Consider the following 13,574-nt stretch of genomic DNA (forward strand, 5'->3'; position numbering starts at 1 on the left):
GACTGATACCGACTGATCTCAGGACTGCTACCGGTCCCCGGACCGGGGGTTGGGGACCACTGCCTTCGGGTAAAGAAAAGCGGCATATAAGAACCAACACTTCTTCTTCAGTAATATCAGGGCTCTCTCAGCCTCACCCACCTGACAGGGTGTCTGTTGTGGGGAGAGGAAAGGGAAGGCGAATGTAAGCCACTTTGAGACTCCTTTTGGGTAGAGAAAAGCTGCATATAAGAACCATCTTCTTCTTCATCCCCTATTCCCTGGTACTTTTCACTGGAGATGCCAGGAGATAAAACCCAGCCATATACCTTCCCCTTACTCACTGATAAACTATCGATTTCGTGAAACCCTGAGATTCTTTGATGGCCTTGGAAGGGTTTCCTGAATAGGTTGGAATTAATTAATTTTGAAAATATTTTTTAAATGTTTAAATTGGGTGATGTGGCCATATAGGGTCACGTCAACCTGCTCCCCCTCCCAAAATGGGCAGTGACGGGCCTGGAGGGGGTGGGAAGGGGAGGAGCCCTGAGGGGGCGTGTCCACAGCTATGCTTCCCAACCATATTTTACATCAGGGGTAGTCAAACTGCGGCCCTCCAGATGTCCGTGGACTACTATTCCCAGGAGCCCCTGCCAGCATTCGTTGGCAGAGGCTCCTGGGAATTGTAGTCCACGGACATCTGGAGGGCCGCAGTTTGACTACCCCTGTTCTACATGATGGGGCCACCTCTGGGATTTCTCAAAGCCCAGAGAATGTTTCAGGGGCTTCTCAACAGGAAAACAGTTAAGAAAGGCTGCTCTAGAAGGATCTTGCAAAGACTCAGAAGTCTACCAGAAAACAACTACCATCTATGTTCAGCTTGATTCGGGACCAAGTGACTGTAGTCACCAGCTGAGACAGCTTCCACATGGAGCTCTTGGCCTTCCAAATGCCAGTGGTTATTTTGGGGGCTTCCACAGGGCACCGTCATCCAATCCTCCCTCTTCCATGGCACTTTTCTCACTCCTGCCCAGAATTCTGCCTCCCCACACACTCCCAAGAGGCTTTTTTGCAAAATGATCAGTAGTTGGTCAATACTATCGTTAAAACACTGAATAGTGAGATACACATGAATGTTTTTAAAGCCTGCTTTAGGTGAGGGGTGGGGCAGGGGGGAAGCTGCAGGGACAAAGGGGGAGAACTGGGAATTGTCCCTCTAAGTGAAGCAGAAATCAATTTGTCCATGTCAGGTCACACGGAGAGGGAAAATGCTGCAACCGTGCCAGAAATCGTCTGCTGAAAAAGCATAATGGAAGGAGAGAGATGTCCACCAGCCCCCCTTCCTGTAAGCCCCCTTTCGTGTTACTGGGTATAATTTCTCTTTATCTAGGATGGCTCTCAGCAAGCATCTAAGAAAGAAGAGGCAGACTTGAAATTTTTTTTATCAAACCTTTTACATTTCTCATTCCTTTAAGTCTCCTGCAGGCAGCTCAGACTTTAGACACAAGTTAATTGCCTTTCAGTGTTAGCGACTGGAAATTTATTTGAATGAATACACCCCACCCATATATATATATATATTTTTTTTTTTGCACGTTCGGACTACAAGACACAGGTTTAACAAAGAAAAGAAACAAAACTCACTTGTATCAGTGGCAATCATGCATGCATTTTGCACATACGGATGACGCATGATCTGTGCCCTGCTCGCAGCATAATGTATAACAAAATATCTATCACTAAGGACTCGGTTTAATATCCATTAAGGTCTGAGAAGAGATATCCGTAGCATTGCGAAGGTATGCAATAGATAGGTTTCTGCTCTATCACGGGGTGTCTTCCACATTCACATTCATCTCCCAAAGGGAATTCTTTTAATGAGTAAAAAACAATAAAGGGGGAGATTCCCGGGTCTAGTTCAGCAGAGCAGATCAACGTCTGACAAGAAATCCATCAAACGCCCAGCAGTAAAACGGAGCAAGCTGCTTGGGAGGCATCAGCAATAATGCCAGAGAAGCAGAAACGGCTGCACAGTAGACCTTTTTGTCAGTAAGAAGAGCCCATTCCCTTTGAAAAGTCGTTTCCCGTGGGCAAGGGGAGTAAAAAAGAAATGCCAAATCTGCCACCCCCTCTCCAAACCCACCCATTTTGTGGGACTTCAATAGTACACTCCCAAACAGTTACACCCTTCCTTTCACCCTGGTGAAATGAGAAGGAGGACAAAACGGAGGAGAGGGAAATAGTAAAGGTAAAGGTATCCCCTGCGCAAGCACCGAGTTATGTCTGATCCTTGGGGTGACGCCCTCTAGCGTTTTCATGGCAGACTCAATACGGGGTGGTTTACCAGTGCCTTCCCCAGTCATTACCGTTCACCCCCCAGCAAGCTGGGTACTCATTTTACCGACCTCGGAAGGATGGAAGGCTGAGTCAACCTTGAGCCGACTGCTGGGATCGAACTCCCAGCCTCATGGGCAGAGCTTTCAGACTGCATGTCTGCTGCCTTACCCCTCTGCGCCACAAGAGGCTCACACCAGAGAGAATAGTGAGGCATAAATGTAGTTAATAAATATGGCACTGTTTTGATTGCATTGATCAACCGCTCCTTTTGGCGCAGAAAAATGAATTGTAAATCCGCTTAAAGGTGTTTCGCATAAGAGCTGCAGGGAAAAGTGAAGGGCTGTCGCTTCTCATGCAAAGGAAGGCATCGATCCCAGCATCTCAGCCCATACTGGAGGGCTAGATCCCAGTGGGATTGCACCTAAAAGGCACCCGACATCTGGCCACAAGAACTCACACAGGCTGCTCAGTAAAGCAGAAGGGCCACATGCTATGCCGCAGGTGAATCCCGCGACTCATCTTGTGTCTTGAAATGAGGATGGAAGGGCAGGTTGCAGTTCAGCCACGGACTGGTGCTGCTGTGCTTCAATATGGGCTGAACTGGACCAGAGCAGGGTCAGGGCAGAGGACAGAAGGCCCTCCTCATGCAGAGATGGGGGACAATAAGGAAGCCCGGAGACGTCCAGCCTGTGTGGGCAGGGGTAGTCAACCTGTGGTCCTCCAGATGTTCATGGACTACAATTCCCTTGAGCCCCTGCCAGCAAATGCTGGCAGGGGCTCATGGGAATTATAGTCCATGGACATCTGGAGGACCACAGGTTGACTACCCCTGTGTGTGGGCATCCCAGAGGCACCAAACTGGTCACCATTGGAAAAGAACAACATGCCACCCTAGCAGAGTCACACTCTGCTCAGCCCATTGGCTTCGATCCATTGAGAAGTATGGAATTCCTCCTAGGCAGACGTCACTCAGCCTCATCCCATGGAACCTTTTCTAAAACCCACTTGCCTTACCAAAGGAACTGGCCCTTTCTCTAATCTTATTAGGTTCGTTGGGATTGCCATGGGAGCAGAGGCATAAAGACTGTAGTCAATTCAATTGCCCAGTGAAGGGCTCAACTTCTTGTGTCTGGATATTCTATGAGGTTCACTAACATGATCAAATGTTTGCTGTTACATATGAAATTATTAGGGTCCAAGGCCATTGCATTCAGGAATACAATAGGTGCTAGATTAGGGGGGTATAGTGGAAGAACTCTGTGGATGGCCTCCCCCTCTGCCCTGGACGTGGAAATGCTGCAGGCAGCTGTTAGGGAACTCACCAGCAGGGATCTGCAGCCTCCGAGCCTCAGAGGAAAGTGGAAGGAGGAGGGGGGTGGTCAGAGGTGGGGGGTGGAAGGTGATTGGTTGGCCATTGGACAGACAGGTAAGGTGGTTGGAGGAGGAGGCACTCATAGGTCGGACAACCTCCCTGAGTGGGTGTTAAGCACTGATTGGCACTTAAGCCATGAGACCAGCTCCTCCTCCAAGCCCTCGCCCGACATATATTAAGTGGAACAGATTGCTACATAGTGGAGTACAGTTTGTGGACTGGGGTGAGGAGGTGTGTGGAACAATTCACAGAAGGGAATAAAAATGATGGGTGTAGTTCCAGAATACGTTCTTAACTGAACGTAGCAAACACTGCAGCCTTTACTGAAGGATACTTCTTTGTTTTCCCCGCACAACACATTCTTAGGCTGCTTTTAGATGACGGAAAGACAAACACCATTTTAAAAGAAAGCAACCAAATGGGAAAGGTAATCTTGAAGGTAGGTGGCATTTATTTCTGGGCAGCCAAACCCTCCTCGTGAAAGCAAAGAGAGACATCTTGGTCTTTTGAAAACCAGGATGCAGAACAGAGCCCATTTCAGAGCCTACCGGCACACTGAACACTCCACTTTCCTGCACAAGAAACATAGAAGCGGCGCTCTCAGCTAGGGTTGAGCACTTTGGCATGGTTTGGCTGCCTCGGCGATCACCGAAGCCTGAGGCGGCGCGTAGTTGGCCAACGCAGCAGTGCGGAGAGGAGGGGCGACAGTGACAGCAGCACGCCAGCCGGCGGCCGCACACAGGCACAAAGCTCTGCGCCTGCGTGTGGCCGCTGGTTGGCATGCTGTTGCCGCCCCTTTGCTCTGCGCCATGGCGCTGGCCACCTCGGGCTTCAGTGATCACCCAGGTGGCTGAACCATTCCATTTAAACATCCGGAAGAAGATCCTGACAATTAGAGCGGTTCCTCAGTGGAACAGGCTACCTCGGGAGGTGGTGGGTTCTCCTTTTTTGGAAATTTTAAACAGAGGCTGGATAGCCATCTGACAGAGAGGCTGATTCTGTGAAGGCTCAAGGGGGTGGCAGGTTACAGTGGGTGAGCAATTGGGATGTGAGTGTCCTGCATAGTGCAGGGGGTTGGACTAAATGACCCATGAGGTCCCTTCCAACTCTATGATTCTATGGTTCCATGATTCTATGAACCATGCTGAAGCGCTCAACCCTACTCTCAGCCCCTTTTATAGGGTTTCCCACTCCAGGTTGAGAACTCCTGGAGATTTGGGAAGGTGAAACTTAGGAAAGGTGGGCTTGCGGAAGGACCTCCGCAAAGTCTAATGCCATTGGGTCCGCCTTCCAAAGCAGCCATTTTATTTCAGGGGAGCTGATTTGAGTGGCCTGGAGGTCAGTTGAAACGCTTGACGTCCCTATGAAGCTATCGCCTGCAGTATTCCATGGGGCCATTTTATACTTCCTAGAATCCCAGGGGCTGGTGAGAGGCAGGAGGTCCAGAAGGCCACCACGTCAGGACACTGGAAAAGACTTTATATGGACAAGAGGAGGAGAGCAGAACCTTTGACGACTCATCTTGAAGACATTGGTGAGCTTTCCTGATCGTGTCTGGGGATATCTCAACAAGTGAGCGGACCTAGATTCTGGAGCCACCGTGGTACCCCAAACCCACTGCCCTTCCACTGCTGTCAGGCTTCACTTGCCATGGGGGGAGGGGGATGTCAGTAGACAAGGCAACTGGGGAGGATGAACAGTTTGGGAGCCCTCATGGATGGGGTGAAGGCAGCAAAGACAATGCCTGCCTTTGACTCCCCATGAGGACAGGCGTCCAATGTCAATTCCACAGGAGTAGCCTGAAGGCACCCATAATCGAATGCGCTGCATGCAAGGATGCCAAGGCAGGCAGGCAGGCCAGAGACTGCAACATGCAAAAATGAAATCTCCATGTGACTGCCTAATCACATGTACCTTGGCCTTACAATGATCATCCAAACATACGTCGAGAGATAGTCAGTCCTATTTTCAAAGGCTGGGTTGGATCCCGAAATCCATCAGTGGAAATCACCGGTGATCGTGAATCTTTCCTGCTTTCCCATCTCTCCAGCAGACAGTTCAGCTCCCAGAAAAAGGACTCCCAGGGCTTGCAAAGACAGCATGGAGTGAGGGCCATGCTTGCCAATGGCCTGCAGCGAGCAGAGGGGAGAGGGGCGGAGCTCCTCCTTGGAAGGAAGACGGAGGAGGGAGCAATATCATCTCCTTCCCTTGCCTCATTGTAGCCCATTCCCCTTCCATAGCTATTACTCCATGTGGGAATCAGCTCCTCCAGAAACAGAAGGGACTGCTGGTTGGTGGGGAAAGCAGAGAAGATCCAGGATCCTTGTGGGAGAAGACCAGCGGATCCAACCCACTGAGTAGGAAGAGCAGAGCTGCATTTGAGTTCAAACATGATGAGATCCACCCGCGGGTCAAGCTTCCTTCTCTTCCACTTCCCATCTCTGCGTCCTCAACAACTGAAGCCACCGTCTACTTAAGTCCTGCTATACCAGGGTTATAGTGGACAGCAAAACAGGTTTTGAATTCCAGATACTGAACAGACCACAGTGTCGAAAAGGTCGATCTATAAACGTTTACCTTTGGAATGCCGGTTGCGGTTTCCGACAACCGAGGATAGGTATATGAACTATAGGCATGCCCTTGCTGGCTGGCCTTAAAAGCACTTGCTCCATAGGGCATGGCCGGCTCTTGGAGCCCAGAGCCTGACCGGGACCTCTGCCTCATGGCTGGCTGTGGGCTGGCGGGGTTTACGTAGGAGGACTTGGGTCTCTTGTCATAATAATCCTGGCCCCATTCGCTGTCACTGTAGTCCAGTCCCTCCCGTGAAGACTGGCTGTGAATGGAAGTTCTAGAGGGCGTGTAATGAGAAGGCTCTCTGTAATCCAGAGAAGATCCACTGGTCGCCCTCTGGTACTCCAGCTGTAGGCCACAATAGTCACTCAGCTTGCTTTTGGTGTCCAGGTGGGCATGACAATCCGGTAGGAACCTCGAGATATCCGATCTCAGAGGCTTGGCTTCTGAAAAATACATGTCGCTGGTTTTGATCTTCATGACATTCCCGTTTTGTTTCGCAGCATAGCTGCCTCTGGAGTACTTGTCGAGGTCTACCCCGTGCAGGCTCTTGTCCCTGTATCTTTCGCTAAGCGAGTCCGGCGCCGTCTCTGACTCGCTCGAGTACTGGGAGTAGGTGATGTAGCCATTTTCCTGCTGGTGACTCCCGAGGTGGTTGGCGTGTCCCAGGTGAGGCGTGGGCGGGCTCTCCTTCCGGAGGGAATTGGAACGGGTCACGGAGATATTGTCGAACTCTTCTAGCAAGCCGTTGATGGACGTATCCTTGCAAGGTTTATTTCCTCTAACGATGATCTGGGAACAGAAGATAGCTTTCGATTAAAGGCTGTCGCAGATTTCACTTATAAATGAAATACTTATAAAAGTTATCGAGCAGAGCAACGGGAATGAGGCAGCAAGGAACAGACCGGCAGTCCACGGGGTCCCGTCTAATGTATCACTGCGGGACAAACATGTAATTTCCCTTAAAGGTGCATTATGGGATGCGCATGCATACCAGACACACAATGTTACAATAAATGACTGTGCAATTCTAACAACTCGTTGTTGTTGTTTTTTGCCCTGTAGCGGAATGAGGCCTCCTCAGTTTGGGTTCACAGTTATTATGGATAAAGACACTGAATGGGAAATGGCATCCTTATTATTGAGTACTTTACTTTTTCATAAGAAGTTCATGTTAAGATGGACCCCCCTTCCCGGATTATTCTGATGGCAGGTGAGATGTCAGCTTCCCCTATTGCCTCCCCTAGGGCTAATTTTAGGATTGGGGGCTTTGTTGTATTATTGTTCTGCCACTTTGTATTTTTGTACTGGATTTTTTGTGCATGTATTGCTGTTTTTAGGGGTAATTTTATTGGGGTTTTTATGCACCTGTGTAACCTGCCACGAGCCTTATGGGGAGTGGCAGGTAAGAAATATAATGATGATGATGATGATGATGATGATGATGATGATGATGATGATGATAATAATAATAATAATAATAATAATAATAATAATAATAATAATATCTGTGCAACGTGAAGCACAAAGAAAACTCCCAAATCCATGTTTTCCCACTCTATACATGTTGCGCAGTTTCTCAGTCCAAACTATAAGACTCGACAAGGAATCCTAGGCTTGGAAGGACCCACAGTGGCCATCTAATCCACTCCACTGCTCAATGCAGCCCTGTTTGTCTGGCTGTTGCTTGAAGGCAGCCCATCCCACAGCTGAACTTCTCTGACCACACAAAACTCCCAGTCAGCACCTTTCTGCTCATCATTTAAATCCAGACATTAGGACTTTCCCAGAAAAGAGTCCTATAATCTTGAGGCCTCCCAGGAAATGTTTATTCCACTTTTCGTCCCAGGCCAGCAGTGCTTCTCCCGCCACCCTCCTCTCCTCCATGTTAATCTCCCAACTGCAGCTCAGTAAGCTGCCTCAGGTTGAGAGAGAGCGGCTAACCCAAGCTTCCCCCCACTCCCCCCCCCACTTCAAACAAGCTGTTGTGGCCAAGGGAAGACTAGAACTGGATTGCTCAGGTGCTCATCCAACGCTGTAATCCAGAAGCCCCCAATGTGGTATCCGGGGGACCCTTTCCTGGAGGGGAAAATGGGGGGGGGGCAGCTGTGGCTTTTATTCAGAAAGGCTTCTGATAGAACACTGGAAATTTGATCGGACAGGCAGATTTTTAGTAACAGTGCTTTGGCAGCCGTTGCCAGCACACCAAAAGAATTACAGAGTTGGCAGAGGCCGCGCAGGCCATCTAGTCCCACTCCTTGCTCAATGCAGGATCAGCCTCAAGCTTCCAGGGCCTAGTCTGCACACAATAGATAATGCACTTTCAATGTGCTTTGGCAGCTGGATTTTCCTGTGCAGAACAGGAAAATCTACTTCTAAAGTGCATTGAAACTGCATTATCTATTGTGTGCAGACTAGGCCCAAGATAAAGATCTGCATAGCTGCTGCTTGAGGAACACCAGTAAGGGGGAGCTCTCCACTCCTTAGACAGCCAATTCCACTGCTGAACTAGACTCATAGAATCCTAGAGTGGGAAGGGCCCTTCCAGGGCCCATTCCGCACACATTGGATAATGCACTTTCAATGCACTTCAGAAGTAGATTATCCTGTTCCGCACAGGAAAATCCAGCTGCAAAGGCACATTGAAAGTGCATTATCCAACATGTGCATAACGGGCCCAGGCTGACTAGTCCCTTGACTACAGTTCGTGCAACTGGCCAAATATGGGCCACACTACTAACTATGGGTCCATCAACCAGAACTTGAAACCATAATCCGAAGCTGTCTTATTCACCAAAGTTACTCTTCACCATGGTCTAGTGTGATGTTGGGACACAGGCACTGCAGCTTCTTCCTGAAAACCAGCCTCCTGTCTTCACTAGATATGCAAAAGCCTGATCAGAATCAGTGTGATTCTGTGAGCCAGATCCATAGGCTAAGCATCAGTTCTGCTCACACGTTACAGCGAACGTGTGGACATCCTGCCTGCATCTGCATACATTGGTTCGTAAAGAAGAGCCAAGGTATGTTCACATTATGGATAAAACTGGGGGCTGGTGCTTGGAAAATTGTAGGGTCTGTGTCCCATGTTTGGCTGTACATGCCTCGGATGTAACATGAGAATTGACATGCACATAAGGAAAAGCCAATTGTCCACTGTCTGCAGACCGCAGTATGCAAACAGGGCTACCCCTGAGATAAACCACGGTCTCGTGTGATATTTCAGTCAAGCCAAATTGGTTAGAGGCACAGATCCAATTGTGTGTGTGTAGGTGGGGGGAGAAAGAGCAGAATCATATGTAATTTCAAAAAACTAAAGAATGGAGGGAGGGCAGGATACATCTCCTGAATAATATATCCCACCCCAACACACACACACTATAAAAACCACAATCTACAGTCTCCTCCAACTTCCGCAGCTGATCGCCTATATCAGACGAGCGTTCCATTGCATATTTTAAAGCAAAGCGGCAGGCCAGTCTGGAGAAATCAATTTTGTGAAGGGGATGTTGTGCGCCCGCAACAGCCAGGCAGTGAAATCAATGAAATCCCATCTCCTTGAGTTAAAGGCCCACGTCTTCCCAGATGCGTCTGTCTTCGGCTTCCCCGTTGCTTTTGGAAGAGTTCCGGAATCTGTTCCGGCTCTTGGTGACAACAGCCATAATTCACGGCGTCCCGTGAGTGGTCTGTCCTCTGGTGATAAGCCGTAATGGATCTTCTGGTCACAACAGCTGCCTGGCTGAGAACAGCTTCCGTCCCCCAAATCACTGTATTAACGCTGACAATAACGGAGTGGGTCATTAACTTCCCCGCCGCTAAGACTGCGTATCCAAGAAATAATTCTCCAGTTTTTTTCTGTGTTAAGGATACACACAGTCCCTCCCCCACCCCCCCACCCCCCACAAAAAAAATATCTAAGAGAATATTAGGAAGAGTGCTTTAAAATGCTTTACTTCATTAGGGTATAGATACAGGGCCAAAACTCATACTGTTCTACAAGAAATGGTTAATGTTAAGCATCTAACTTAAACCTAGAAATATCTGCCAGGATAGCTCTTAGATTGTATCAAGCAGTTAACGTGAGGTCTACGATCTCTCAAGTAAGTTGATTAATAATAACTTTTCTTTTGTATATCTAAATAGGCCTTTTTTTAATGTAGTGGAAATGTGGATGGCTCTTAGACTCAGTTTTGGGCAAAAGTTTATATCACTGTGTAGTTAATGTGGGGTCGTATATTTTCAAACGATGATTGTATTTTATTTACTGTTTTTTGTATTAATAACTCGTATTGCATCCTATATTTCCATCTTTATGAAAATAAAAAACTTGTATATATATTTAAAAAATGCTTTACGGCAGCAGAGGCAGATATCTGTGGGTGAAACAAATTCCTTTAAATGAAGGGAGAGCCATCGGCTCACGAATGTGTTCTGACATCCATCTTGTGTTCTGACATCCATCTATGGGGAATCTCAGCAGTTGTGCCTGGCTGCCCGTCTTTCCAGATGGCTCCGGTCAGGAGGCCATGGCTCACAAAATCTCCTCTCTGTTAGATTCAAATGGGTAGCCGTGTTGGTCTGAAGTAGCACAATAAAATCAGAGTCCTGTAGCACCTTTAAGACCAACAAAGATTTATTCAGGGCGTGAGCTTCCGAGGGCAAGCACTCTTCCTCAGTGGTCTCAAAGGTGCTACTGGACTCTGATTTCATTCATTCATTCATTCATTCATTCATTCATTCATTCATTCATTCATATGAGTAGCCATGTTGGTCTGAAGTAGCACAATAAAATCAGAGTCCTGTAGCACATTTAAGACCAACAAAGATTTATTCAGGGCGTGAGCATTCGAGTGCAAGCACACTTCCTCAGTGGTCTCAAAGGTGCTACTGGACTCTGATTTCATTCATTCATTCATTCATTCATTCATTCATTCATTCATTCATTCATATGAGTAGCCATGTTGGTCTGAAGTAGCACAATAAAATCAGAGTCCTGTAGCACATTTAAGACCAACAAAGATTTATTCAGGGCGTGAGCTTTCGAGTGCAAGCACACTTCCTCAGTGGTCTCAAAGGTGCTACTGGACTCTGATTTCATTCATTCATTCATTCATTCATTCATATGAGTAGCCATGTTGGTCTGAAGTAGCACAATAAAATCAGAGTCCTGTAGCACCTTTAAGACCAACAAAGATTTATTCAGGGCGTGAGCTTTCAAGGGCAAGCACTCTTCCTCAGTGGTCTTAAAGGTGCTACTGGACTCTGATTTTATTGTTCTCCTCTCCGTGTTTGCTAGGATTTCCCTGACCGCCTGCTTCTCTGCCTTTGAGCTCACACTCAGGGTTTCCAAGAGGTTTTTTTAACAAAGACCTGCCTACCCAAACAAAGCTAACGGCACAATTGTGAGCAAAGTTGCTCCTTTTGAAGATCCATTACCATCAAAGCAGCTGTTCACAATTGCACCGTTAGTTCCACAGGGGGTGGAGCAGGATATGGGCTACAAGCCCCAGCAGTCACACAAAATCACCGGTGTCATTACAGTGCCACAGGCCTTTGCTTTTGTTAAACCACCACAAACGAAAACATGAAGCAGCCTTCTGCTGAGTCAGCCCCTTGGCCCATCCAAGTCAGTCCTGGGCTCAAACCGGAAGCTGCTCTCCAGGGTCCCTGGCAGGCAGGGGTCTCCCGCATCACCTGCTGCCGGATCTTTTAACTGGAGATGCCAAGGACTGAACCAGGGACCTTCTGCATGCCAAAGAGAAGATCTACCATTGAGTCGCTGAGGTCATTTCACACCACCTCCAGGGTCTCAGGCAGAGGTCTTTTCACATCACCTACTGTCCGCTTTTTTAAAATGGAGAAGCCGGGGACTGAACCTGGAACCTCCTGCAAGCCAAGTAAAGGGCCTGTCACTGAGCCACAGCCTTTCCCTAATAATAAGGCAGTGATGCACTGCACCACTGTAAACTGCAGGCCTGCTCATGTGTCCCAGGGAGTTGGATCCAGGCACAGGTGTCAAAAAATAAGATCATCTGCCCCTCTGATTCTCAGAAATTGTTTCCAGAATCGGCCCGCAGATAATGACTCTGGACCACAGGAACAGGGGCTATTCCCCCAGCTCCCCTGAAGCTCAGAAGATGTTTAACACATCCCTGCGGATGAATGGATTAGGCCTGGGAGACGCATGCTGGTAATTGGGGATTCCCTATTGAGAGGAATAGGCCAAAGTGTGTTGACAGGACTTATTATTATTATTAATATTATTATTATTATTATTATTATTATTAGTAGTAGTAGTAGTAGTAGTAGTAGTAATATCATTATTATCATTATTATTCAATTTATTTCCCGCCACTCCCTAGAGGCTCATGGCGGGTAACAGTAGTCTTAAAATCCCCCGTTAAAACCCCCATTAAAAGACTATAAAAGTACCCAACACGGCGGAAAATACCACTCTCCCCTACCCGAACAAGGGCATTGGGGGTTGGAGGGAAGTGATGACTACTTCAAACCCCCAGGGGGGCAATGTTCTTCCTCGCCAATCCCAGCCTCAACCATAGGCCTGGCGGAAGAGCTCCGTTTTACAGGCCCTGCGGAACACTGGCAGCTCCTGCAGGGCCCGCAGCTCACCTGGGAGCTCATTCCACCAGGTAAGGGCCAGGACCGAGAAAGCCCTGGCCCTGGTTGAGGTTAGGCGCGCTTTTCTGGGGCCGGGAACGACCAGTAGGTTTTCTCCCGCAGAGTGTAGAGCCTTGTTGTCTCGGGAGGTCTGCTGTCTACCTGGCGCGAGAATCAAGGATGCCACGGAAAGGGTGGGAAGACTTGTAAAGCCCAAGGACAGATAGCCCTTCCTGCTCATTCAGATGGGAACAAGTGATACCACCTGGAGCAGTGTGGAGCATATGAAATGAGACTAGGTGGCCTTGGGGAAAGAACCTGAAGGACTTGGGAGTGCAGGCGGTGCTTTTGTCAGTTCTTCCTGTTAATGGCCAAAGCTTAGGAAGGGAGAGAAAAATAATGCAGATAAATGACCGGCTACATCATTGGTGTCGATCAGGAAAGGTTTGGGGTTTTGGACCATGGATCATGCTACCCTGATGAGGTTCTTCTGTCGGGAGCTTAGGCAGATGGTGAGTGGGTGGGCAGGAAGGGATGTGCCAGTGTTTGTCTCTTGTGGCCCTTCCTTGCATACCCAGGAATTGCTAATTGCTGCTGTGGGATGGTTGGTGAATTTCCCCCAGGCCAGGCTGGATTTTGGACATTTTTGGTGGGTGGGGGGATCACTTGGGCATGAAACTGAGGTCCCTGTGGGTGG

General features: G+C 48.3%; 1 protein-coding gene across 7 annotated transcripts in view; it reads right to left on the reverse strand.

Moving 5' to 3' along the window:
- Positions 1–13,574, reverse strand: part of PAK5 (p21 (RAC1) activated kinase 5) — a 119,203-nt gene that overhangs the window by 38,458 nt on the left and 67,171 nt on the right. For all 7 annotated transcript variants that reach the window (XM_077314729.1, XM_077314721.1, XM_077314747.1 and 4 more), the window contains one exon: positions 6,266–7,051. In XM_077314729.1, the coding sequence (XP_077170844.1) occupies positions 6,266–7,051 (786 nt within the window). The remainder of the gene's footprint in view (positions 1–6,265; positions 7,052–13,574) is intronic.

Source organism: Paroedura picta, chromosome 1 (genome assembly GCF_049243985.1).
Source record: "Paroedura picta isolate Pp20150507F chromosome 1, Ppicta_v3.0, whole genome shotgun sequence".
NCBI lineage: Eukaryota > Metazoa > Chordata > Lepidosauria > Squamata > Gekkonidae > Paroedura > Paroedura picta.